This window comes from Phyllostomus discolor, chromosome 1, assembly GCF_004126475.2.
Source record: "Phyllostomus discolor isolate MPI-MPIP mPhyDis1 chromosome 1, mPhyDis1.pri.v3, whole genome shotgun sequence".
NCBI lineage: Eukaryota > Metazoa > Chordata > Mammalia > Chiroptera > Phyllostomidae > Phyllostomus > Phyllostomus discolor.
Window position 1 is genome coordinate 75,109,119 of NC_040903.2, and position 27,404 is coordinate 75,136,522.

The 27,404-nt window shown below is 42.4% G+C and overlaps 1 protein-coding gene across 9 annotated transcripts in view; it reads left to right on the top strand.

Annotated features, from left to right (window-relative positions):
• The window catches only part of LOC114492418 (aldo-keto reductase family 1 member C15-like), a 355,773-nt gene that overhangs the window by 77,040 nt on the left and 251,329 nt on the right, over positions 1-27,404 (top strand). Inside the window, exons 4-9 of one of the 9 annotated variants that reach the window (XM_036025063.1) lie at positions 2,078-2,155; positions 2,939-3,061; positions 4,659-4,768; positions 5,191-5,356; positions 6,770-6,852; positions 20,664-20,823. The exons of 7 other annotated variants lie outside the window; for them this stretch is intronic. In XM_036025063.1, coding sequence (XP_035880956.1) covers positions 2,078-2,155; positions 2,939-3,061; positions 4,659-4,768; positions 5,191-5,356; positions 6,770-6,852; positions 20,664-20,706 — 603 coding nt within the window. In that variant the 3' untranslated portion in view covers positions 20,707-20,823. Of the gene's footprint in view, positions 1-2,077; positions 2,156-2,938; positions 3,062-4,658; positions 4,769-5,190; positions 5,357-6,769; positions 6,853-9,346; positions 9,563-20,663; positions 20,824-27,404 lie in introns of those variants that run through there. One more of the 9 variants, XM_028506817.2, reaches the window with a different exon arrangement.

Consider the following 27,404-nt stretch of genomic DNA (forward strand, 5'->3'; position numbering starts at 1 on the left):
GGAAAGCTGAGTTACAAAAGATAGTAGAGACACAATGGGACATCCACACCTGGTAGTTGGAGGGTCCCTTGAATATGGACCCTGGGCCCAGTGTAGACAGAGGAACCCTGGGGTGGTTCATGTTGCACAAGTGGGTTCCTTTGGGCTTTGCTGGTCCAGCTTCTCACTGCAGTGCACATTCACTGAGCACATCTGGTGTTCTCACTCTTTGTTGGGTTATCATAAACTGAACTAAAGCACAGTCTTAATAGTAAAGGGAAACTCCATCATACAGACCAGCCTGTACTACACAAACCCTCCCACCCAGGAATCAGCAACAGAAGGGCTCATTTTGCTTGTGGGAAGCAGGAGAAGTGACTGAAATCTGGCAGAGAGCAGAGCAAGCGGCACTGTTGCCTCTCTGACCCCTCCCCCATATACAGCATTACAACACAAAGACATGGGTTACCCTGCCCTGGGGAACACCTAATGTTCCACCTCTCACCATATAACAGGCTTGCCGAGACAAAAAAAAAGTCCCAAATGAAAGAACAGACCAAAGCTCCAGAAAAAATACCACGAAGTGAGGAAGAGCTAGCCAACCTGTGAAAACACTGGTAATCAGAATGCTCACAGAATTTGTTGAATACAGCTGAAGACTAGATGAAAAAATGGAGACTATTCTAAGTGAAATAAAGTCAAATGTACAGGAAACCAACAGTGACGGGAAGGAAACTGGGACTCAGATCAATGGTGTGGACCAGAGGGAAGAAAGAAACATTTGTCCAGAAATGAGTGAAGAAACAAGAATTCAAAAAAATGAGGAGAGGCTTAGGAAAATCTAGGACATCTTTAAATGTTCCAAAATCCGAATTATAGGGGTGCCAGAAGGAGAAGAGAAAGAGCAAGAACATAAAAACATATTTGAATAAACAACGAAGGAGAACTTCCCCAGTCTGACAAAGGAAAGAGACTTCCAGGAAGTCCAGGAAGCTCAGAGAGTCCCGAAGAAGTTTAACCCAAGAAGGAACACACTAAGACACATCATAATTACATTAGTCAAGATGAAAGATAAGGAGAGAATCTTAGAAGCAGCAAGAGAACAGGATACAGGAACTACAAAGGAGTTCCCATCAGACTGTCAGCTGATTTTCCAAAAGAGATATTATAGGCAAGAAGGGGCTGGAAAGAAGTATTCCAAGTCATGAAAGGCAAGGACCTACATGCAAGATTACTCTATCCAGCAAAGTTATCATTTAGAATGGAAGGGCAGATAAAGTGCTTCTCAGATAAGGTCAAGTGAAAGGAGTTCATCATCACCAAACCCTTATTATATGTAACGTTAAAGGAATTGATCGAAGAAAAAGAAGAATCAAAATATGAACAGCAAAACAACAGCGAACTCACAGTTATTCACAATCACACATAAAACAAAAACAAAAACAAAAACCAACTAGACAAACAACTAGAAGAGGAACAGAGTCACAAATATGAAGATCACATGGAGGGCTATCAAGAGGGGAATGGGAGGGGGGAAGCGGGAAAGGGTATAGAGAATAAGTGGCATACATGGTAGGTAGAACATAGACAGAGGGAGGTTAAGAATAGTATGGGAAGTGAAGAAGTCAAAGAACTTACATGTATGAGCCATGGACATGAACTTAGGGGAGGAATGTGGGTGGGAGGGTGTATTCAACATGGAGGGAAATAAGACGGGGAAAATGGGATGAATATAATAACATAATCCAAAAAATATATTTAAAAAATAAAATAAAAACTGGAAAAGAAACAAACAAAAAACCCCCAAATAAACCAGCCTGTCTTTGGGAAACAACATGAATCCCAGGTGCAGGGAACTCATTCTTAGTGAAGCTCATTTGGTGGTTTGGTGACAGGAAGGTTGAGGTAATTGAGGGAGAGGTACTGTGCTTCAGTCTGGGAAGGGATTCAGATTTTCCCACCAAAGCCTTCTCTCACACATATCACACACACAGACACACTACTAGTAAAACTGCACATTGAAGGCTGCTTCACCAAGGTACTCGGGCACCAGGAAGACCATTCTTAAAAAATCTTTCTCCTCCTCTGTGTATTCCAGCCTGGAGAGGAGGTTATACCAAAGGATGCCAGGGACAAAGTTATTTTCGATACAGTGGACTTGCATGACACATGGGAGGTAAGTTCTGCTACTGCCCCCCCAACACACTGTCACAGGAGGACATCCCCGAGTGGGCGCAGAAGAAACAGGCTCTGACCCCATCTGTCTCTGCCCTCAGACATGTCACCAAACTCCTCTGTACTTGGAGTTTAGGGCTGTAAAGCAAGGGACTGAAATGGAATCACAGCTGAGGTCTATTTCTAATGAAACTTCTGTGGTTCTAGTGGGGGTTTCTTTGCCCACTGATCAGGTAGAGTCTGGGAGCCCGCAAAGAGGCATCATCAGAAGCAAACTCCAGGGGAGCGAGAGCTCTGTTCCAGGACAGATAAACACAGCAGGGTTGGGGGGAAGCTGCTGTGAGCTTAGCAGGACCACAGTGAAGACTGCCCTTCTATAATTCATTCCATACACTCCTTTCAGCCATCTAGGACAGAGGAAGCAGAAAACTGTCAACCATTGGAATAACTAAGAGGTCCTCTGTGCCCCTGACTCTGATATGACAACATTTGTTAAAGAACTATTGTTATGCACTAGGCAGGAAAATAGGCACCATGGGAGGGGATAGGGAGGTGAGGGGAGTTTAAAAGCATCTTAATGTCTAATTATTGCTCTGGATGTGTGTGTCAGAAACCCAAAGACACAAGAAATAAAGTACTTTAGGAAGTAATATATCCAAATGATAAAACTGTTTGACTGAGCCAAATTGTTTTATGTTCAGATTCTTAGTTTCCAAAAAGTTCCCTGTCCAATGAGAGGACTGAACTACAGTACAGGTTTGCCACACATGCCCTTCCTCCCCAGGCCCTGGAGAAGTGTAAGGATGCAGGTTTAACCAAGTCCATTGGGGTGTCCAATTTCAATCACAAACTGCTGGAGATGATCCTGAACAAGCCAGGGCTCAAGTACAAGCCTGTCTGCAACCAGGTGAGGCCATGTCCATGGTTACTTCTTTGCTTCTACCCTTCATACCCTCTTTCTTGATTAAGAGTCCCAAAGTTTTGGGCTTGATGCCAGCTGCATTCCTGATCAATCCCTTTATGGCGATAGGAAATTCCAGAGAAAAAACAGGTTGAGTGGAGTGGGAAGATCATAACTTTCATTATGCACAGGTGGGTTTGAGGTTCCCAGGAAACATCCAAGTGGAGATGCTGAGTTGGAGGGTGGCAGTGTTGGTCTGGAGCTCAAGTGGTGGTCAAGGTTGGAGGTACATATCATGGAGTCATTGCTGCATGGGTGGCAATTAAACTGAGAGGAACTGATTCCTTCTCCTAGGGAAGTTCATAGAATGACCGCAAAGAGGGCAGGAAAGTCAACATTTAAGGATCAGGCAAAAGGTACTGGTTAGGGGACTGAGTAGGAGTGGGTATACATGGAGGGAGAAAATGAGGAGTGTGTGGTTTCAGGGAATCAAAGAAGACACTTGAAAACGTCCCTGTGCCCCATGGGTGGATCCTGCTGGGAGCAGCTAGTCCAACTAGGGATGGACAAAGTTTGGGGTTTTATGACAGAAAGTTCATAGGAAACCTCACAGGTGCAGTACTGAGGGGTGAGGGGAAAAAGCCAGAGAAAACAGATATTGGAAAGTTAGGAGGTAGATGAATCATAGCTAAGAGATATAATTTTTTAAAATAACAGTTTTGCCAATTTTCAACCACTATGATATTGTAAAATTGAGTATCCCTTTTGTAAAATATTATGAAAATTATGCAAAAAACTCTGAAATATGTATACTCTTCATCTTAGTTATTTACTTTTAGGATTCTATTTGTAGAAAATAATTCATAGTTATTTTGTGAATTATTATGTTAAAATATGTTAAAATATGACCCTGGCTCTTTTCTTATCTTCCTCTTTCCCCTTTTGTTTTCTTCTCTCTCTCTCTGTACGTACTGTGAAAGAAATTAGGCCTCTATTTCTTTAAAACTTTTCTCAAAATTGCTTTTGCTGATTGATCCCTGTGATACTATTTGATATCTTGCTGTTTTGTTCTTCTTGCAAATTGGAGGTTATATCTGAAGAGTTGATCACATATATGTATTTATGAATGCATGAATTCAACCACTGTACTTACTTTCCTAATGATGATTGAATTGTCATCATTAATCAGAAGATGTCTCTTAAGATGAACTTGCATCCACTGACATCCCTCAGTGTGCTTCCTATCTCATTTACTAGAATACAAGATGGTGTAGGCTCAGTTTGTAGCTCTCTTGGCCAGTAGTCGAGTCAGTCATTTTTCTGGGGAATCTTGGTTTCTTTCCACAAGGAATGACATGTAGAGGTCACAACCAGGATATAACAGTCTTTAATAAATTTAAACACTAATAAAAATTAAGAAAGTTGTTTTTTGACTTCTGAAAGTCAATAGAATTTTAATGTAGTTCAGAAGGTACATAAGAAAATGACCAATATGGAAAATGCGCATATATTAATGTAGTATTAGGTAATCCTTCAAAGGCTTTTCAAATTGACATGGTATTGGCTCATATATTCTGATACTTTCTGGTCTTGGAATTCACAGGTGGAATGTCACCTGTACCTCAACCAGAGCAAACTGCTGGAGTTCTGCAAGTCCAAGGACATCATTCTTGGTGTTTACAGTGCCCTGGGGTCCCAAAGAGACCCTACCTGGTAATGAGAGTATCGGAGTTAACCTATGTCAGCTGCTGTATTGGTGATGAAACACTTTTTTAAAATTCAGATTTAACATTTTATTATGGAAATCTTCAAATGTAAAAAAAGCAAACACAACAGTGTAGTGAGCTCCCGTGTACCACCATTGAATTCTGAGTCATCAACATTCTTCCATTTTTGTTTCACACATACATCCATCTTCTCCAAACTACATTCCAAGTACTATTTTTAAAAGAGATTGTGTGATAAAATTTATATAGCTTGCCATGCATTAATCATAACAGTACAATAATGACAAATAGATGTACTGCATAACACACTTCTCTTGATGATCTGAGGAATTTGGCGGAAAGGGACACTACACTCTAGATTTCTCACCCTAAACCCTTCACATCCTCATTTTCTAGTTTTCTTTTCAGGGTGGAAAAGGATAGCCCCATTCTCTTGGAGGATCCGATCTTGAATGCCATTGCCAAGAAACATGGTAGAAATCCAGGGCAAGTGGCCCTGCGCTACCAAGTGCAGAGAGGGGTGGTGGTCCTGGCCAAGAGCTTCAATGAGAAAAGAATCAAAGAGAACTTCCAGGTATAGGCTGCACATCGACTTTCTAGAGTGAGGAATGGTGCTCTTTAAAGTGGTGCTCTTTAGACTGTGAGACCGTAAATGCAGGGACTGTCTCTGGGCCATGTTTCAGCATCTTTTCCCCAGCAGAAGTCCTGGCAGGTAGAAAGCTACATAAAAGTTTATAGACTGACAAACTAAAACATGAATGAATAAATGTTTCCCCTAAACTCTCCCTCATATAACTTCTGGTCCCTTGAGTCAGTCAGTGATCTTCAACTTGTTTTGTTGTGAATCTCATGGGAGCCTAAGTAAACTCTATGACATTTTATGATGATAGCTAACAATTTCATTATAAGTTAACTATTTGCAAAAGATGATGTTTAGAGCATAGTATATTTGTCATGTATTTGCCCTCAAACCTTGAAGCTATATGTTTAGTTCATTCAATTTATGGAAATGTGTAACAAGCAAATTTAAATCTCATTGTGAAACCAATCAGAAGAAAATCCCACCTTCATTTTAAGGTCAACTCAACGTGCTAATGTACAGGGGTAGGCAAAGGTAGGTTTACAGTCATTGGTATAGAAAATAATACAACAGTTAATTAATAATAATGCAACAATAAACTGTGTTTCACATACTCACAACTATATTGTAATTTTCTTGCACCCTCCATATCCCCATGACAACCAAATCAGTCCCAGTATATTTTTAAGATGAATAAAAGGTTACTAGATAGATAATAGATAGATAGATAGATATAGATACAAGCACTGAGTTTTCAATGAAATTGTCTTCTGGATAAAACAATGAGCTTCCTGCTTTCATACTTCTTATCCAAGACCTCTCTGCTTTGCTATTAATTCACTCTCCACTAGGGTACAGTCAGTTTGTATCATCAAACAAAAACACATCTGGACTTAAGAGAGACTTTATTCATAAAGGAGAACTCTCAGAATGTTGGCTCTGTAAGTGTCTCAATGACCAATCAGAAAGATTGTTCTTTGATAAAGGAGTAAACATGGGTAAGCAGGTGTGTTACTGAATAGTTGATTAGCACATGCTTTTCTTGAGGTCAACAGCTCCTCAAAGAGGCAGTTTGTTCTCTCCAAAGCTTGCTTTAGTTTGAGTCTAGGTCACACGTAAGGAGTGTGTGTGTGGTAGTTGTAATGGGGAACAGACTGAAGTTTGGTCCAAACAGTAGGTATTTTGTAAACACCGTTTTCTGTAAAGTGGAACAGAGGAGGAGAGGGAATGGGAATGGAGAGGTGAAGAGCCCAGGAGGAGCGTTCTCAGGCCAGGAGATAGGAAGTGGTGACAGGGGACACCTCCCCTAGTTCTCTCCTTGCCTCTGTCCAGCCAGAAAGTCCTCAGATTGCCCATTGTAAGCCAGTTGCTTTGGGGGAAAGTAATGTGATTGTTTCCTTTTTTCAGATTTTTGACTTTGAACTGACTCCAGAAGACATGAAAGCAATTGATGGCCTCAACAGAAATTTCCGATTTATAAAATTACTATTGTAAGTGACTTGTAGATTGTGTTTTCCAGAAGGTTTCCTATAGCAGGTACATTAGCAGAAGAACTCAGCTTCCTTATATCTGAAAGACGGCTTGATTTCTGGTGTAGCAAGAAAACAAGATCTTCCCAGAGATCTCAGAGCTAGGTTTACTCCAGGCTCAGTCTCTGACCCAACAGAAATATGAGTGGGGCCTGGACCAGACCATAAGTAAAATGGTCAAAGTTTGCATCATGGTGAATTCATGACTCTGTGCCCTAATTGATGTCCCTGGTTCATGTCCACTCAGCTCTGATCTACCCATTCGACATAGAAGTCACAATCCCTGTGGCTCACTATACCTTTAGGGGTGCTAATCTAAAAATGAAAAGCCATTCAAAGCAAGAGGCAACAGTTATTGAATGAAAAAGAAATGCTATTTGGGAATCATTAGTTCAGGCAGAAGCCCAAACAATGTTCTGAGTGGAAGATAAAGGCAATGGGTATTTATGAGAAAGGGAAGGGGAACAACCATTACATGCACAGATGTCCATTCTAACCAATGCTTTTAATTTTCAGCCTGGTATCCCTCAGTCCAGTACTTCCGATTGCTTCTTGTTATCCTTGCTAGCAGTTCCCTGGGACACAATGTTGCATAGGGCCCATCCAAAGCATGTCTTGCCCTTTTTAACGTTAAAAAAGTTTGAGTGATAAGACATGCATGTCAATTAGTTCCTCTGCTAGGCAGCTCTGGCTCCATTTGAAAGGGGCTCTGTTCATACTGTTGTTTACAAGACCCTATGTAATTGTTTCACCTTTAATTCTTTTTGAAATCAGGAAAAAACATGGTTATACTCATAATGACCATGTAATAATGACTGACCCTGGACCCTATTCATTTTTGTCCTAACAGGATTGTGAAATGTAACATGAACAGTTTCTTCATGGAGGAGGGGGCCCATGAAGGCAAGTGTACATATATGTGGGAACCTCACAATGGAGAGAGCTGCTTCTACCTCTTCCTCAGAGTCTGTAGCATTTCTTCACAACTGGGCATTCTTTCCCCAAGGCACTGTCCATTTCTTCCAAATTTATCATTTTATTGGCATTTTATCCTTATCACAAACCCCATTTCCTTAGTCATGTAATGTCACTAAACTGAATTACAAAAGGATCATAAAGTTATTTGACCCCTGTCCCTCATGTGTCCACCGTGGCATACACTAGCATAAGATCCTGTGATTTCTTTTGTTTCTCAAGTCAAGATGTGCCCAGGGTCACCTCTGTCATTAGGAGAGTAGCCCCTGAAGCCTCTTCCTCCAGGACTTTGACTATTCACAAGCATAGCATGCCTGTTGTTCAGTTCCTGCAGGGGGTCTCGAGATTGAGGGGAAGGAAGACTCACTAAATTGAGAGGATTTTGTGAAGGAGTTACAGATAAGGTATTAAAACTTTAGCTGTAGAGTTAAGATTTAGTTTCAAAAGAAAGATCTCAAAACTCTCCTCCTGTTTAACTCTGTTTAAAGCTGAGTTGTATTTCTGAGAAGAGACATTACAAATGAAATGGTTGTGGGAAGTAACATTTCTGCACCCAAGGCTTTTAAGTGTAAGTCTGTGATCTTCATCAGGACAGTGGCGATACTTGCACCTGTTCCAGGCCCTTTGAAAAGTCCAGCTCCTGGCACACAAAATTTCTTAAAATGCACTCTTTAATGCAATTAAACTGAAAGAGACAAATTTTAAAAAGCAGATGAGAGCCTGGGAAAAAAGGAGAATAACAGCCATACTGATTACTGCATAAGAAATGTTCTTATAAATTGTATGAAAGCACTTTGACTGGTGTGGATCAGTTGGATGGGCGTTGTCCCACAAAGCCAAGGGTCATCAGTTCGACTCACAGGTTGGGCATATAGCCTGGTTGCAGGCTCAGTTTACAGCTGGGGACATGCGAGAGATACCTGATTGATGTTTGTCTCAGTCATCGATGTTTCTCTCCCTCTCATCTCCCACCCTTTCTCTGTCTCTAAAGGATTGATAAATAAATTTTAAGTAAATAAATAAAAAAATTGTAGGAAAGCTGTAATTACATTTGGCAGGCATGGTAATGTAGGCATACATATTGTCTCCTCAAGAAAGAAGGGAGTTCTTTAACAGAGAGACCCTGACCTGTTAAATGAATTTGTGAAAAAGAACAACAGAATCCTCATGTGAACATTATCATGAGTCCAGGGACAAAAATGACATGTGGGACAAAATAAGTACCACATTTCCTAGTTCTCCCATACAACAGCAAACTGTAATCTAAAGCAAACTAGCTTTCCCTTGGCTTTCCTACTGCATATGAATGTGGGAACCCAGTGTATGGGCCAGGAGCTACATGTCTTTATGTTGATGTAGAAGGAAGGGCATGGTTAGAAATTGAGAATTTTTAGCCCATTCTGACTGTGTGCACAGACAAACTCTGCTTTTCAAAGCTTGGGACTGAGTTAGTAAATTAATATTCCTCCTTCTCTTTCAGTACTGTTGATCACCCTCGTTATCCATTTTCTGAAGAATATTGACCATCTATTATCTACCATGATTTGTAGCAGAATCTCTTGCTTCTAGGGTTTTGGAGAAGATTTCTGCACTTGGAGGAGGTGATTAAAAGCAGTTCTGTCATTTCAGGCTATTTGCCTGTCTTCTTTAAAACTATTTTTAAATTTTAGGAAATAATTAAAAATTATAAATAAGGGTATTTGTTTTTCCTGATAATTAAAATAATACATACAAATTAGGGGAAATTTGGACAATAAAAGAGAAAGGAAAGAGAATAAAGATGTCCTGTTCTTAGCCTATTTAAAAATCCTGGAACTTTGGTTGTAATTTCCTTCAAGATTTTCCTGTACAAATGGTGAGTGTGCTTATTTACAAAAATAAAATAATCTTCAACTTACAGGTTATATACTTAAGATAACTATTTTTCCAAGCAATGAAGTGTTACTTTAAAATTCCAGTATGATATTTCACTGTTGTAAGGCAGTACATCTTATCCATTATTGAAATAATCATCTGCCCAAGTTTTGGCACTGTGAATACTTTATGTACATTTTCCCATTCATTCATTTACTCATTCAGCAAATCTTCATTGGATGCCATTTATGTGCCAGACGTTGCTTTATCTATAAGTAAAATAGACAAGAATTGAATTCAAATAATAAATGTCTAGAGTTTACGGTCTAGTACTAGAAGAAGACTATGAAGGAAATAAGGAGTGTTTAGCTATTAGACAAAGGGAGTGCTTGTTTGCAGTCTCTAACATTTCTGTACACCTGATAAGCAGACACTATTTTTCAGATGTTTATACAGCCTTGGAATAGAAAGACAATGCCTCCCTCCAGAGGGAGGAAGGCACGTTTACTGTTCAGTAATGTACACTCTGCCTCCAGGCAAAGTGTAGGATGTGTAGTGCTTACTCTCATGGATCCAGGTTCCCCAGGAGGCAAGAGATAGATAGAATAAAGAATCCTGAGGCACTGCAACTGTCATGAGTCAGCATCTTGATTTCTGAGAAGTGCCTTCTGACACTGGATAGTAATTAGCATTGCAGTTTCCTCCCCAGGTGGGCAATCAAGGAAGATTGTGCGAAATTGCACGTGTAGAAGCTTAATTAAAAACTCTATAAAGCCTGAAACTGTTCAATAGAAAAGAATAATTCCTGGCCACACATGGCCTGCTCCTATGTCTTTGGAAGTGTACTTTCTGGAATAAAATTCCTGCTTGCTTTGCTTCACACTATCTGTGTGGTCAGCTCAGTTGTTTGTGACTGCCAAGAACCTGGAGGCCATCTCTATCTGGAGCACCTAGACTCAGATTTTCTCCTATAACTCAAAGTACTGCATGTTTACCGGGTGGAAATGGGGGCTCAAGGAACCAGCACTACTAACCCTATTGTGGGAATTATTTTCACAATATATGTACATCAAGTCATCATGTGAACTTTAAGCTCACATAATGTTATTTTTCAATTATATCTCAACAATACTGGAAAAAAAGTGCTGTTACTTGGCTAAACCTCTTGTTGTAAGAGATAACCTATCTTATTCCACCAGATCTGTGAAATCATGGCAAGCTCATTAACTAGCTTATGCATCAGGTCAAAATATTATATCTTTCATGATTCTTGAGAGTGAAGTGAGGAAATTAAAGCAGAGGGGGAGAATGGCAGTGGAAGGACGAGTGTTAGATGCTATTACAAGATGGTTTGAAAAGATCACTATGAAAATGACCCCTGGGCAAATTTAAGGCAAGACAGTGAACTACATGGCTATGCACAATAGGAGAGTATTCCTGAACATCCATTGGATATGCTAAGGCAAGAAGGAAGTGTTCCTACAGCACTGAAGTGACAGCAAGTAGGTGAATGTGGGTGGAATTCAGTGGGGAAAGGAGGTAGAGGAGAAGAGAAGGTCCAGAGAGTCAATCATTGTGGTGGGCTTTGTCATGTGAGTTTTGAAAGGACTTTCCTTGAGAGAGGACTGGAGAGTGATATTGCAAATGATAAGCGGAGTAGCTACATGAGCTGATTGGTTTTTGAAGGGTCACTCAAGGTGTTATGCTACTTCCTACAACTGCATCTGCCATGAAATCCTAACCTTAACACATTCCAAACTGATCCCTTTTCTTATTCTGTGGTTTCTGCTAGACCTAAGCCCATCATGTTCTTGATTCAGTGAGAATTGTAATCAGGCCCTGACTGTCATGGCTCAGTTGTTTGGAGCAAATTCTGTAGCTGGAGAGTTGTAGGTTTGAATCCTAGTTAGGACACAAAGCTAGACTGCACATACGATCGCCGGTCTGGGCACACACAAAAGGCAACAAAGTGCTCCTCTCTCACCTTGATGTGTTTTTTCTCTCTCTCCCTTCCTCTTTCAATACAAAGCAATGAAAAAGTGTTGTTGAGTGTCAATTTACAAAGAAAAGAATTTTAGTCAGTGAGTTTCTTTCCCAACACCTAATTGAGGCAACAGTTGTAGCTGCTGGTCTTCATTTTGCTATGCCACCCAAGGACAGCAAGAAGAGAAATGCTGGAAAGTTGGCCAAGATAAAGAAAACCCAAGTGAACAAATCTGGGGGAAAGGTCCAAGAGAAGAAGTGGTTCACAGGCAATGTTCAGGACAGCTCAATAACCTAGTCTTGTTTGGCAAAGCAACATATGACATGGTTCCTTGGCCAGGGCAGCCCTTCAGGAGCTCCTTAGTAAAGGACTTACTAAAGTAGTTTCAAAGTACAGAGCTCAGTAACTGATACTAGAACAGCAAAGGTAGGGATGACCCCGCTGTTCGTGAACATATAGGATCAACAGGTCCCACAGGCTATACATTTTGAAAAATAAAACTTTATTAAATATAAAAAAGAAAGACCTGGCTGGCATAGCTCAGTGGATTGAGCGCGGGCTGCGAATCAAAGTGTCATAAGTTCGATTCCCAGTCAGGGCACATGCCTGGGTTGCAGGCCACAGTCCCCAGCAACTGCACATTGATGTATCTCTCTTTCTCTATCTCCCTCCCTTCCTTCTCTAAAAATAAATAAATAAAATCTTAAAAAATATATATATATAAAAAAGAAGTGTAGTTAGTGAGAGTCTCCCCCTTTCATCCTATGAGTAACCACAAAGCTCATGCATTCAAACTAGGTTAAGTTATATTAAATAGAAATGTATCAGCTTCTATTCATCCTCTCTACATTTCTCCTTTAAACAGACTTGCTGCTGGTGTCACCAAACTAAGAGTGCCTCACTGACCTTTGAGCATCAAAGCCCAATTAAATGCACAGAGGAGGTTGCAGCCAAGACAGTAAAGGTTTATTAATGACTGAAATGGTGCCATGCCAGGAGTCATAGGTGAGCTCACGCTCAACAACCTGGACCCAGATGGCTTCTAGGGGGTGTGTTATATAAGGGGAGATGGTTAACTATGGGGAAGCTAGACTGTGGTCTCTTAATTGACCCTGAGGTCAGTCTGCCATACAGTTGCTCTGTCTGGTTTTTCAAGGATATGTTTGGAGGGGTATTTGTACTCTCAGCTGAAACTCACCTGAGTCCTAGATGTTATCTCTAGTTTGACTGAAACTCTGTCTCTGTGGTCAATAGACTTGAGGCTTTGTTCTGAAGATTATTTGATGGTGACCAGAACCTCAGTGTCCTGGGGGTTTAAAGATTAAGGGAGTGGATGTGCAAGGGTGAGGGAGGTGGGTGTCATACTGCTGGATGAGGCCAATTTGACTCAAAAGAGGAGAACAGAGAAAACATCATATTAAAGACATGAAGTTTCTGTGCCATTAACACTGGGTGAGACCTCTTGGCTTTTCTACTTCTTTTTAAAATTTTTTAAATTTTTTTAAAAGATTTTATTTATTTATTTTTAAAGAGGGAAGGAAAGGGGGGGAGAGAGAGAGAGAGAGAAACATCAATGTGCGGTTGCTGGGGGTCATGGCCTGCAACCCAGGCATGTACCCTGACTGGGAATCGAACCTGTGACACTTTGGTTCCCAGCTGGTGCTCAATCCACTGAGCTGCGCCAGCCAGGGCACTTTTCTACTTCTTACACTGTGCTTGTACCAATCATATGGGACAAATGTCTCTACAACCAAAATAACTGCCCTGATTTCATATATGTGGACCCTTTAACCTCAAACTGAGACCACACCTACCCTAGGTTCTAACTCATGTGCTCTGTAGTAAAGCCTATGGATCACTATATTCTCAGTGTTCACCAAGCCGTTCTGAGTATGACCACAACTGGAAACTTCTAATCAAGATTGCCATGTGAAAGCAGAGGTGTGGCAGAGTGAGAGATCCCCTGGGTCTCTCCCCTTGAAGTTTCAACAGTTCGAATAACTGTAGTTCAACAAAGGATTCCCCACTAAATACACAAACATGTCTGAGAGATCTGTGCATTGAGACATCTGAAGATGAGCAAGTGGGAACAAACTGGGGAGGTGGGAGCAGAGGAGAGATGGGCCAGGCCAAAGAGCCAGCCCAAAGCCTAGAGTTATTGCTGGGAGCTCACTGCAGGGCTTAGCTGGGGAGGGGAGGAGTCAGGTTCCTGCTGGCACTCCCTTAGCCAGGAGGAAGGAGGAGCAGGGAGATTCAGAGAGCATTCAAGCTTGAGTGGCCATATGAGCTGCAGCTGAGCACAGTGGCCTGGGCAGGGGTGAAGCACTGAGGTGAGGCCAATCATCTCTGCCAGTCATGAAGGATCCAGACAGAGGAACAAAGCCACAGAGTCTGGCTGTTTCCTCTCACTCCTCCAGAGCTAGCAGCAGGCCCTAAAGATGCTGTAGCAGTGAGTATTGTGTTGCAGAGCACATTGTCTGCAAACCAGAGAAGTGGTACTACAGAAAGAGGTTTTCCCTGAGTGACAGGCACACTGCCACTAATCCCAGGGTTGGCTAGAGAAACAGAGGGGATGCCTCACAGGTCTGCCAATCAACATTCCTGGGAGAACAAAGCAACAACAAAAGTGGCCAAGTTCCCCCAGCTCACTGCAACCCTACACATCACAGCTGCACTGCCAGGCAGCATGTGCCTGCAGGCGACAGCACTGGGATTGCACAGAGATGCCATATGATTTCCCTTGTATGTGCAATTTAATGAACAAAACAAACAAACAAAAAAGGAAACAAAATTGAAATAGAAACTGAAAACAGACTGACAGCTGAGAGGGAAGGTGGTAGGGGAACAGGGTACAAAAGGTGAAGAAATTAAGCAAAACCAAACACAAAAACAAAACACCAAAAAACTCATAGACACACACAAGAGAGTGGTGATCACCAGAGGAAAGTGGGTGGGGAGATGGGAGAAGAGGGTAAATGGGGGATAAGTGGTGATGGAAGGAAGCATGGCTGGGGGTGGTAAACACACAATACAATATACAGGTGATATAAAGTTGTACACCTGAAATCTGCATATTTTATTAGCCAGTATCACTACAGCAAATTAAGTAAAATTTAAAAAATTTTAAAAAGATATATAGAGACAAATGAGAATGACAATACAACATCTCACAACTGTAGGGGTGCAGCTAAAGCAGTAATAAAGGAGAATTTTATATCATCACATTGTCTGCAAACCAGAGAACTGGTACTACAGAAAGAGGTTTTCCCTGAGTGATAGGCACACTGCCACTAATCCCAGGGTTGGCTAGAGAAACAGAGGGGATGCCTCACAGGTCTGCCAATCAACATTCCTGGGATTAGTCTCAAGAAACAAGGAAAAGTTCAAGTAAACGATCTAACCAGAAGAAAGGAAATCATAAAAATTAGAGCAGAATTGAATGGAATAGACAACAAAGAGAATATATAAAATATTAATGCAGCAAAGCACTGGTATCTGAAAGGATTAGTAAAATTGACAAACCCCTGACTAGACTTACTAAGGAAACAAGAGAAAAGTCTCAAGTAAACAAAATAAGCAGTGGAAGAGAAGTTACCACAGACATCACAGACAGATGTATCTGTGGATCATGCTAGGGTACTATGGAAGACTACATCCCACCAAATTCAATACCTAGAAGAAATAGATAAGTTCCTAAAAACATATATCTTTTTTAGATGAATCACATGGAAAATCTAAACAGACTGATCAACAGTGAGGAAATGGAAACAAACATCAGAAACCTCCCAAAACATAAAACTCCAGTTCCAGGTGGCTTCCCTAGTGAATTGTACCAAACATTCGAGCAAGATTTGATATTTGTCTTTCTCAAACTCTTCCAAATAATTGAAGAAGAGGCAATACTTCTTAATACATTTTATGAGGCCAAGATAACCCTGATACCAAAATCTAGCACAGATAACTCTAAAACAAACAAACAAACAAAAACTGTGGACCAATATCGCTGATGAATACTGATGAAAAAATCCAAAACAAAACACTAGCAAATCAACTACAAGGATACATTAAAAGATAACACATCACTGTTGAATAGGGTTCATTCCAGGGGCACAAGGACAGGTTCAGCAGGTGCAAATTGAAAAACTCAACACACTCATTAACAAAACAAAGGTTAAAAATCATATGATCCTATCAATAGGTACAGGAAAAGCATTTGATAAAATATGACATCCATTTATAATTAAAACTCTCAACAAAAAGGGTATAGAGGGAAAGTATCTCAACAAAATAAAGGCCATATATGAGAAACCCTCACCAAATATAATACTAATTATTGAAAAACTGAGTTTTTCCTTTAAGATGAGGAACAAGAGAAGATGTCCACTCTCACTGTTCTTATTCAACATAGCACTGAAAGTCATAGTCAGAGCAAATCAGGCAAGAGAAAAAGAGAAAATACATTCAAAATGGGATGAAGAAGTGAAAGTGTCACTTTTTGCAGATGACATGACTCTGTATAGAAAACCTTAAGGACACTACGAAAAAACTATTAGAAAAAATAAACAAACACAGGAAGTAGCAGGATACAAAATTGTTGTACGAAAATCCTCTATACAAAAATTAATTCAGATTGGACCAAAGAACTAAGTATAGGACCTGAAACAATAAATACAGAGAAGAAAACATAGGTATAAAACTTATGGACCTTTGTCTTTGGGAGGATTTTCTGAGTATGGCCCCAAAGACAAGGGAAGTAAAGGCAAAAATAAATGAATGGGAATGAATTAGTTTTGAATATATCCAAAATATATAAAGGACTTACAAAACTCAGCACAAAACAAACCAACAATCTAATAAAAAAATGTGCAGATACACTGACTGGGGGCCTCAGCTGGTTGTGTTACAGAACACAACAAGGGGGGCCTGGGACGATATACTATTATTGAAAGAAGGCCCCGGTCCGTTATGTCAGCCGCCAGAGGAAAGATGTCTCTCAATGCCAGAGATTTGTGAAAAGGAAAGGAAATGTTTATTTAATGCTATACTAACTTAAAGTAGTGAGCTAATGTCTTTACCAAAATCCCAAAGTCCCTTAAAGCACCCACAGACACAGTCCTTCCTTCCTTCCCCCTTTGCCCAGTCCAGAGTACCGTATCTCAGGAAAGGAAATAGAAGTCCATGGTTTAGGCAGTCCTCTGGTTCTTCCCAGTTAGAACTCCATCTCGACTGGGGTTCCCGGAACCCTCCGCTGAGTCACCGGGATCTCTGCTAAAACCAGGTGGTGGTTCCCCCTTCTAAAGCTGCGGGGGCCCCACTCTGCCAGGCCGCGTGGTTCTCTTCTCAGGGCTGCAGGAGTCTACACTCCGTCAAGTCCGCGTGCTTCTCCTCTCTAAAGCAGCATGGTTCTCCTCTCAGGGCTGCACATGGCTCTCCTTCCTAAAGCAGCACGGTTCTCCTTCTCTCAGGGCTGTAGGAGTCTCCACTCCGTCAAGGCCGAGTGGTTTCTCTCTCTCAATGGCTGCTGTGTCCGTGTTTAAATGCCCCGCGCCAATCTTCTTCTGCAGCCCCATTTCCGACTCCTCCTATATTTGGGCACACTGGCCCTCAATCTGCTGTCTTCTCTAGCTTTTCTGGTCGCCATCGTGGGTCTGGGCAGGTGTCACCCCATGTCATGGAGCCAATCTTCTCCCAGCTCCCACGCAGGCGCTGTAACTCAGGGGACCTGCCTCCCAGGTCCCATCTTGGGGGGAAGGTCCCTTTCCATCCCCCTGGCCTTGAGCATGGCCATAGCTATTTAGCATATCTAAGTGACCAGCCAAAGGCTATAGGTATGCTAAATGACCATGCCATGGATTAGCTGCAAAGCTGCCCTGCATGTTCTTGCTCTGTGTGCCCCTTCCCCCAACTCACACCTGTGGGGGAAGGGGTGAAGACACCTTAAAATCTTCTGGACACCTTGAGTTCTGGACCCCATTTCAAATGCCTATTTGGGGTCCCCCCTCTTGGCTGCACCCTGTAACAGTTGGAGTGTTGTCCCATGTGCCAAAGGTTGCAGGTTCCATTCCCCGTCAGAGTACTACCTAGGGGTCGGGTTTGTTCCCTGTTTGGGAGGCATAGAGAAGGCAACCAATGGATGTTTCTGCCTCACCTCACTCAATGTTGCTCTCTCTCTCTTTCTCTCTATCTAAAAACAATAAAAAAAAACATGTACTCAGCTGAGGATTAAAAAATGGGTAGAATAGATAAAGAGCAAATTCTCCCATGAAGACATAGAAATGGCTAACAGATATATGAAAAGATGCTCAACTTTGCTAGCTATTAGGGAAATGCAATTTAAAATTACAATGCGAAACCACCTCAAACCTGTTAGAATGGCTGTTATCAATGTGATAGGTAATAACAACTGTTAGAGATGTTGTGGGGAAAAAGGAACCCTCATTCTCTGCTGGTGGGGATACAAACTGCTACAGCCACTATGGAAATCAGTTTGCAGGCTCCACCCAAATTAAGAATAGAGCTCTGTTTGGTGTGGCTCAGTGGACTGAGCACCACCCTGTGAACAGAGTCACCAGTTTGATTCCCAGTCAGGGCACGTGCCTGGGTTGAGGGCCAGGTCCCCAGTAAGGGGCCCATGAGAGGCAAATGCACATTGATGTTGCTCTTCCTCTCTTTCTTTCTCCCGTTACCTCTCTCTAAAAATAAAATAAATAAAATCTTCAAAAAAAACAGAGTTACCATATGACCCAGCAGCACGTATACTTATTCACAAAGACATACGTCCATTGCACAATTAATTACGGTGGCCAAGACATGGAAACAACTGAAATGTCCTTCACTAGATGATTGGCTAAAGAAGATGTGGTACATACATACAATGAATTATCCCTCAGGCATAAGAAAAGATAAAATACTGCCATTTGTAATAACATGGTTGGATCTTGACAATATTATGCTAAGTGAAGTCAGTCAGAAAAGGTTAAGAGCCATATGATTTCACTCATATGTGGGATACAAAACTGAATGCAACAAATGAACAAACAGGAAAAACAAACAGAATCTCATAGACACAGACAACAATATGATGGTTAGCAGAGAAAGAGGGGTAGGTGTTAGGGGAGGGTAAATGGGATCAAGTATATGGTGACAGAAGAGGATTTGACTTGGGTGGTGAGCACACGGTGCAATATGGAGGTTATGCATCATATAAATGTACACCTGAAACCTATGTAATCTTATTTACCCATATCATGCAATCCATTTAATTTAAAAATGGGGAAAAGGTAGATCATTTTGCTCTCACAATGATCTCAGTGATCAAGTGTTTGCCTTCTCAACACCCATTTTGCTCCAAGCTAAGGATACTCAGGTGGTGCTTATTTATTTGTCCTTAACATGTAATGGACTTGGACGACTATGACCCAAACTTGAGCAATGGCATGTGAGAGGAACTTTTCTGGGGCTTCTAAGACAGTTTGTGTTACTTCTAATTTCTTTCTGAGAAGAAATGTTTTTTACAAGGTTGCTCTTCTCCTTCATCCGCCTATATCCTGCTGTGATGTGATATCTGAAATTGCTGCTCTGTCTTCACAGAACACAAGGGTGATGCCAAAAGAGAGAAGAAGGGAGAGCCAGGGAGTATCAGAGAAGGTAACTGGCCACTCTTTGTTCTTCCTGCTTCACTACTTCATCCCCACACAAAGGATCAGTCAACCATGGGTTCCATGGTTGATCTGATCAGGCACCCCTCCTTGAGATATCTGATGGCCTGGCACCTCACTCAGAGCAAAGGACAAGTTCCTTAGACAATCTACATGAGCCAACAGGGTGCTCCCTCCCTCCGTCTTTGCCTCCGCATCTTACTGCTCTCTCCTCTGACTCCATGAGCCCCAGTGGCCCCTTGCTGCTTTTCACAGGTGCCAGGCCTGGCTCAGGGTTTTGCGCTGGCTGTTCTCTCTGCCAGCTCACTCCTCCTCCAGGTAGCTGGACGGCCTCTCCTCCACCTCCTTAAGTCTTAACTCAGATGTCACCCTTGCAATACCTTCTCTGGCACTGTATCTAAAAAGGCACCCTGCTGCACTTTCTTCCCCTTACCCCCTTTTATTTTACTTGTGGCAACTACACCTATAATTAATATAACATACAGTTTTCTAACCAATTTGGTTACAATTTTGGACCACAGAATGTTCGATTGCAAGGACAGTTCCTTTAAAGAGCTACTCTTACCTTGTATAATCAATGAATATTGGCTGAATGGATAATATAACAGAAGGATAGAAGGGTAAGAGGAAGGGAGAGTAGAGCAGCAGGTAGTATTCCTTAACAATATCAGTAATTTCAATTAATATTTATTCAGTGATTCAGTATTTTCTATCTCAAACATGGTTTTATACATAGAGTGAGGTTGCTTCCCTTGCTATGGGAATCTCTCTGTTGAAGAGACTTATTTCATGCCCACTGTGTCCATTCTAGATCTAATATAGAGATTTTCACCCAGTAAAGTCAACAATGAATTATTATTGATTCTTGAAAGAAACTGAACACTGGTGATATTTTTCACCTTCCTCACCATTACCTTGAAATATTTGATAACTTTATATGTTAAACCAGTAGGTCATTGTTTTAAAGGAAGGCAGCGTTCATTTCTCTCCTCTTGGGAGGTAAAAGCTCAACACCAATAGTTCTGTCTCCTTAAGCTGTAGAATTATATACCTGCAATAACAGACTACATTAGTGTATTTTTATGTAGATGCTCAAGTGTCAGTAAGTATATTTATTTCTAACAATGAGTTTACTACAGTGTGATGCAACTGTACAGGGGTATTAGAAAACTAGTTGTGTTTGTACTTCTCCAGAAAGAAAATTATCTTTCAAATATTTAACCCTGAGCCAGTTTAAAAGAAGCTTCTCTTTACCCAGCCCAGAAACAGTCACAAGATTAAGGATCTCCTTTTTCTTTTAGTTTTGCTAACCACCCGGATTTTCCAGTTCATGATGAATGTTAACAACAAGTGTGTGAGGATGCTCCCGTTTTTAAATGTGGCCCAGGGTTGGAGATCATCTCAAGGATGAGAAGGTGTCTGTTGTGTTCCATGCCTCATACTCGGGTTAGTGACAATAAGGCTTGTGTGTCTGGGTCAGGAAATAAGTCTCTAAAGCCAATTTTTCACCAAAATAAATAATGATACAACAAAACCTACCGCTGCTTTGGCTATTCTGTGTGTTTGTTTTGTTTTGTTTTGTTTTTTTTCCCTGTGTCACTGAGGCTGAAATACTGACATCTCAGGAGGTGATCTTCACAGATACGGGCTCTCAGGAAAAGCTAACCATTTGCTGTTCTTCAAAGTTTCAAAGTCCACTCCTGTCTTGTCCTGCAGTTCTGGTTTTACTTTCTCTGTGTTTTATGAATTTGCCACTCTATAACATTCTATCAGTTCCTTGAAGGAGATTTAATAATTAATTTAAATTTCTGAGATGTTCAGATTTCAATGAAAGATAACTCATAATACCAAGGAGGAGGAAGGAATAAACTGAATGCAAGACAGCAACAGATGCCTGTACCAAGATGACCCAGACATGAGAGTCATCACAGGTCTTAAAGCAGCCATCCTAATACAACTGTTTCAACAGCAATTGCAAAGAAAGTTGGGACAAATAAAAAAGAGAAAAGTTCAACAAAGAACCTTCAGAGGAACTTCTCCAGCCTGAGGAGAAATGGTTCTGATGGAAACTCAGATGGGTGATGAGGCTGGAGTGCAGGGGAAATGGTACACGTGTAGGGAGACGCATGGGATATTTCCCTCCTGGCTGAAACTCATTAGAAGAACACTGACTGTGGAAAGGGGAAAGCATAACCTTTTGTTGTGCATCACATCTGGAGGAGGGAACACTGTAACAAAGCACAGGGCAGGGGTGATGGAAGTGCACTGCTTCCTGGTGCTGAAACAGGAGCTGGGAGCTCCCATTTCAACTCCAGGGAGGAATGGGAGAAATCAGCTGTGTGTACCTGAGAGTGGCCCTTAAACACCTGCTGGGTAGGTAGAGCAGGCTGTCTTCCAGTAGACCTAGGTCCCCTGATGTGTTTGAAGAAAAGGCCTGGATACCTAGCTTCCTCTTCCTGCCTCCTCCCTAATTTCCTGCTTCCCTTTCTTTGCCAATTGCCCCTGATGTCTGTCTACAACAACCCTTCCCCCCACAAAAAAACCACATCTCTTATTATGCTATTTTCTTTTTTGCTGCATATATAACTACTTTTCCCAGTATCCTTGGGTTTCCATTTCAGTGAAAGGAGAGAAAACCCAATGGGACAATTATTCATTGAGCTGAGCCCCCTCCCCCATCCTAAAGCCATCAGAAACAGAAGCCAGCCATCTGACACCAAGTGGGCCCCTTGAAAGGGACACCTGTGTAACTTTTCTCTTGGGACCTGAGTCTGCAGGCTCTGGAGTGGGAAAGACCTTCCACGGAAGGCAGGTTGTGCAGACAAAAGCAGGGCCCCAGGGAGGAGGGCCTGTGAGGCAGGAGCTGCAGAGTGCCTTGAAGTGCCACATGCACAGGGGTGTGGGAACTCATGGGGACTGGGACTGCTGTCCACGTAAGAGACGTTCACACTGGTTGAGAATGTTTGAGGTTTTATTTGAGTCAAACTGCAGTCTCTGGGAAGCAAACCCTCCACCAGTTGAGAAATGCTGTGGAGAATGGCAGCTTAGCACCTTGTTTTCTACCTCACAGTCAAAAGAGGAGGCATAAGGGGGTCACCAGAATGCACTGGTGATAGATGAGGAGGCGGGAGAAAGCAAAGCTGGGTGGGTGGGGGGCCCTCTGGGCTGGATGAAAGGTAATGATAGACACAGGCTTCTTTTACACAGGTGGGTACAGAATAGTTACAGTCAACATTTAACACCATTACAGTAACAGGAGGGGGTTCATGGTGTCCCCCTGGTATGGTGTCTGTGCTTTGTGGGGTCCGGGGAAAAGAAATCCCACGTTCCTAAGGCATGTTACCATAGATGTCAAAAGGTAACAGACAGGCTCAGTTAAGTTAAATTCAACCTTTGTCAGGGAAAAATTCTGGCCTAGGACATGACTAAGGACAAAACCTGCTTTTAATTACACAGTCCGAACTTCAGAACAACCTTTGTGGTGACTTTGTGTCTCTAAGTTTGAATGCTGCCTCCCATGCCCCCCTGAGCCTGTCAGGTTTTGCTTGTGGCCCCTTTGCTTCCAGGTAAATTCTGTGAAACTTCCTAAGCTTTCCAATTCCCTAGTGTTTACTTATTTTTGCTGTTGTTTCTTTCCTCACAAAGACTCACAAAGTGTTTAAAAGTAAAACAAAACCAAAAACCTTTGAAATCTAACAAGCATTGCAAAGGCACCTTCTACTAGCAGCTGCTCATTGAGCTTTGACATTACTGGGTCTCTTTCCCCACCTGGTGGCAGATTCAGCCAACAGCTCTGAAGCTGGCTGGGACCTAAATTAGCATTGCAAAGACAGGTATACAAATTCACTCTTCATATGAAAAGATGGTTAGCATCACTAGCCACCAGAGAGATGCAAATTAAAACCACAATGAGATATCACTTCACACAAGTCAGAATGGCCATCAAAGACAGATCAACAAAGTAGTGCTGGAGAGGATGTGAAGACAAGGGAACCCTAGTACACTGGTGGTGGGAAAGCAGAGTGGTGCAGCCACTGTGTAAAACAGTATGGAATTTCCTCAGAAAACTAAAAATGAAACTGCCTTTTGATCCAGCAATTCCACTGCTGAGAATATATCCTAAGAGCCCTGAAACATTAATCCAGAAGAAACTATGCACCCCAATGTTCATAGCAGCACAATTTACAATAGCCTGATGCATGTCCACCTGCCTGCAGTGAGCACGGAATGCTGTGGATGGTTTGTTGAAACACGAGAAAAACATACACAGAGACAATCAGGTCCTGTGGGGGAATCAGAACAGAAGGGCCACTCCTCACGTGGGGAGCGCCTTGGCCACCCTCTCTCCTGTAGGGCACCATGGCCACTCTCTCTTGTGGGGAGCGCCCTGTCCCCCTGCACCAACAGGTTTTTATTCTTCAATACCAATACAGTTTGCAAATTACCAGTAGTTAGCTTTTGAAAGTTGCTGCCAGATTTCCTACTGGGATCCTAAGCCAGACATTTTGGGGTTTCATCATTTAAAAAGACTAGGGGACTTAAAGCTTAGTTCTGTTTCCTGCCTGTGACTTCATATTCTAATTAAAGAGCATCCTCCAGCAAGCAGATTTCACAGGGTCTTTCATATTCTATGTCTTAGGCCTGATTACCCCAGGAGTCCCCAGTTTCTGGGCTGGACTGTACTGCCCCTGTTACTTCCAATGGGCCTGAGTTGGGCAGAGGAGACAAAGGAAGCTGGGAGACTTGGATTTTTCAAGGACACAGGCATTGGCAAAATTGGTGATTGATGTCGATCACCCCGTTATTTCCACAGCCCTGAGAGTCTTGTCCCTGTCGTTCCTTTGTGAATGCGTCTGTCTTAGATTCATTCTCTATCCAAGAGAATTGTTACATGTCACTGACTGCCATTCAAGCATGAAAAAAAAATGAGGCATATAAACAGGCAGCGTTCATGCCAGGGAAATAGGTTTTGTCTCCTTTGTGGCTCCTGATCCGGAGGTCTTTCACTCAGCCTAAGTCACGGGGCTTATACCTTCCTGAGACCAGGCAGGGTGGCCCCCAACAATAGCCAAGTGCTGGAAACAACCTAAGTGCCCATCAGTAAATGAGTGGATCAAAAAATGATGGTACTTTTACACAATCAAATTCTACTCAACAGAGAGAAAGAAGGAGCTCCTACCCTTTGGGACAGCACGGTTGGAACTGGAGAGCATTATTCCAAGTGAAATAAGCAAGGTGGTGAGGGACAAATACCATATGATTTCACATTTAACTGGAACCTAATCAACAAAAGAAAAAAGCAAACACAAAATATAACCAGAGACATTGAAATTAAGAACAATCTAACAATATCCAGAGGGGAGGAGGGGGGACAGTGGGGACAAGGGTCTTCAGGAACTACCATAAAGGACACATTGGCAAAACTGAGGGTGAGGGTGGAAGCAAAAGATGGAAGTGGGTTTTGCTGGGGTTGGGGGGAGTGGTGTGGAGAAAATGCAGACAAGTGTAATTGAATAACAGTGAGGTAATTTAACAAGTTTGCTATTCAGGATCCATATTTGACTATTTGCTTATAGGATGAACTTTATTTGTAATAGAAAAACAACACTTGGGGCTTTGCTGACCATTCTCAGACATGCATAGAGCAACAAAAGTTGAGGCCATCTGAGCTGTTTCCTACTGGGGTGGAAATACGTGATGCTGTGCCTTCTTTCTAATCCACCAGCAGTTCCCTTGTTAAGGGACATGAGGGAAGACACCCAAAAGCTCTGTGCTGTTGTTCACTGACCAGCAAGTGGGACTGGTTTGCAGAATGGGAGAGTCTGCTTGGTGCTGGGGCAGGTAGTCAGCATGTGTCCTAGTGACCACGGGGACAATGGCCTGAGTCAGGGGCCACAGTCAGTGTGCATTGCAACAGTCTCCCAGAGCTCACCCGTGCTACCTGACAGCCTGGAGCTTCCTCCTGTCTTTTAGGGGAGGCAGTACCAGTGACAGCAGAGTCGGGGCTTCTGGACACTGTTCCTGACATGTCAGACCCCTCAGTTAATCTTTGTTTCATTGATTCCCCTGCTTAGAAGATGGCCTGCCTGGGTGTTTCTCTGGACTGTGCTCCCCTGCCCCTCTGCTGGGATGCCCTCAGGCACTCCCGCACCTGTACCTGCCCATCTCACCCAATGGCTGCAGAGTCTCATCTCCCCAAACTCAGCCAGTTTCACTGTGAACTTGCTTTCTTCCCACACATCACACTTGCTCTCATGCTGACCTGCAGGATTACAGGTGCCCTGTGGGCTGGGCTAGAGGCCAGAGTCAGCAGGAACCTGCTGTCCTCCTGTCACAGCATCAATTCACAGCCACAGCTCTCACACCCCTCTCATCCTGACTCCCACGCTGGACACTCTACTTCAAACTTCATGACTCCTTGTCTGAACACTGGCAGCAGGCTTGAAATGTGGTTTCCTCCTCCATGTGTGTCCCAGACCAGACCTACTCCCCCACTTCACCACCTGGCAAAGTTTTTATTCTGAAATGCTTATTAAGAGTTAAGAAAACTATAAAATACTAGAATAGTAATGAAAAGTGTATTTTTATGATTCAGACCCTGGCTCGGGGGGTCCGCCACATTGTGGATGAGACACAAGATTAATTCACACAGACTACTGAGTCCTGTGGAGGAATAGGGACAGCATGGCTTTTCTCTCTAGGGAAGAAAAAGCTACGGCCTCTGCCATGACAGGCCTTTATTTCTCTTCTGGGCACATTACAGGATGGTTCTCATTTACTATGTACCAGCTCACTTTAGGTGGTTACCTTTTACAGAAAAAAAAAGAGAAGATCCCGCTAATCACATCACAGAAGAAGCATATTACAAATGAAAAGGCAAAAGTAGTTTAACTGGTTACACTCGTCCTGGGAAGTTTTAGCATGGATTTTAGGAAGTGACTTTGCAGTAAATGTTTACTGCCTCCATTCTGGGTGAGGAAATTTTAGCAAAAGCAAGTCTCATATCAGTCTAGGTACAATGCAGGCCTGATTCCCCACAGGAGAACCTATCTGTGGGTGTGGGTCCTGTGCATCAGACCTTGTTTTCCACTGGGAGCTGAAAACACACCATGCAGAATGGTCTCCTACAGTTCCCCTCTTATATATGAGGAGGTGGTAACTACCAGCTGGGGATTATGATGATGAGAAACATGCAAGGATACAAGTGCCACAATGGGTGTCACACTGGGGACCAGAGGCCACAACATGTGGCATGTAGCATGCAGATTGTAGCATGTGTGGCTTGCCCTCCCATGATAAAGGCATGCCAGACATCTCAACAGGTCTGTGAATATTCTTCCATCTGTGTGGAATGGAGACAACTGTACTTGAACAACAATTAAAAAAGTTTAAAAAGGTATATATATATATAATAAAGATGGTGTGATACAGTGAAAAGAAAGACATGTAGACCAATGGGAGCAGAATAGATTACAGGAACAGACAGACACATGTGTAGTCAATTGATTTTTTGTGAAGGTGCCAAGGTAATTCAAGGAAAAGTGCTAGTCCTTTCAACAAATGGGGCTAGAACATGTGTACATATTTTTCTCCAAGAGAAGAAGCTTCCCAACTGGAATCTCAGCCTCCAATCCTTACCCTCTTCCAGTCCGACACACACAGAAGTCAGACTGTCCTTCCCAAATGAGGATTCCCCTTTCTAGTCTTGCAGTAGCTTCCCACTGTTCTCAAGGGGAATTCCAGGCTTTTAGTTTGTAGTCTTTTTATGATCCACCTCTTCAGCCTCATATCTTGGCCTTCCTTCCCTTGTGTTCTATATTCCTTATAACCTACCAAATGGCTTACAGTTCCCCTTATCAAGTATGCTCCATTGCACCCCTAGAAAGTTTCTCTGCCTGTCTTATGAATCTTCACTTGTCCTTCAGTACAATGCTGTGGTATTTCCTCCTCTGAGAGGCTCCCTAAGACAGCCCATGACTAGGCAGGGACCTCTCTGATGTGTCCTTTAGCTAACATGCTCACCCCTACCTTTAGTACTTATC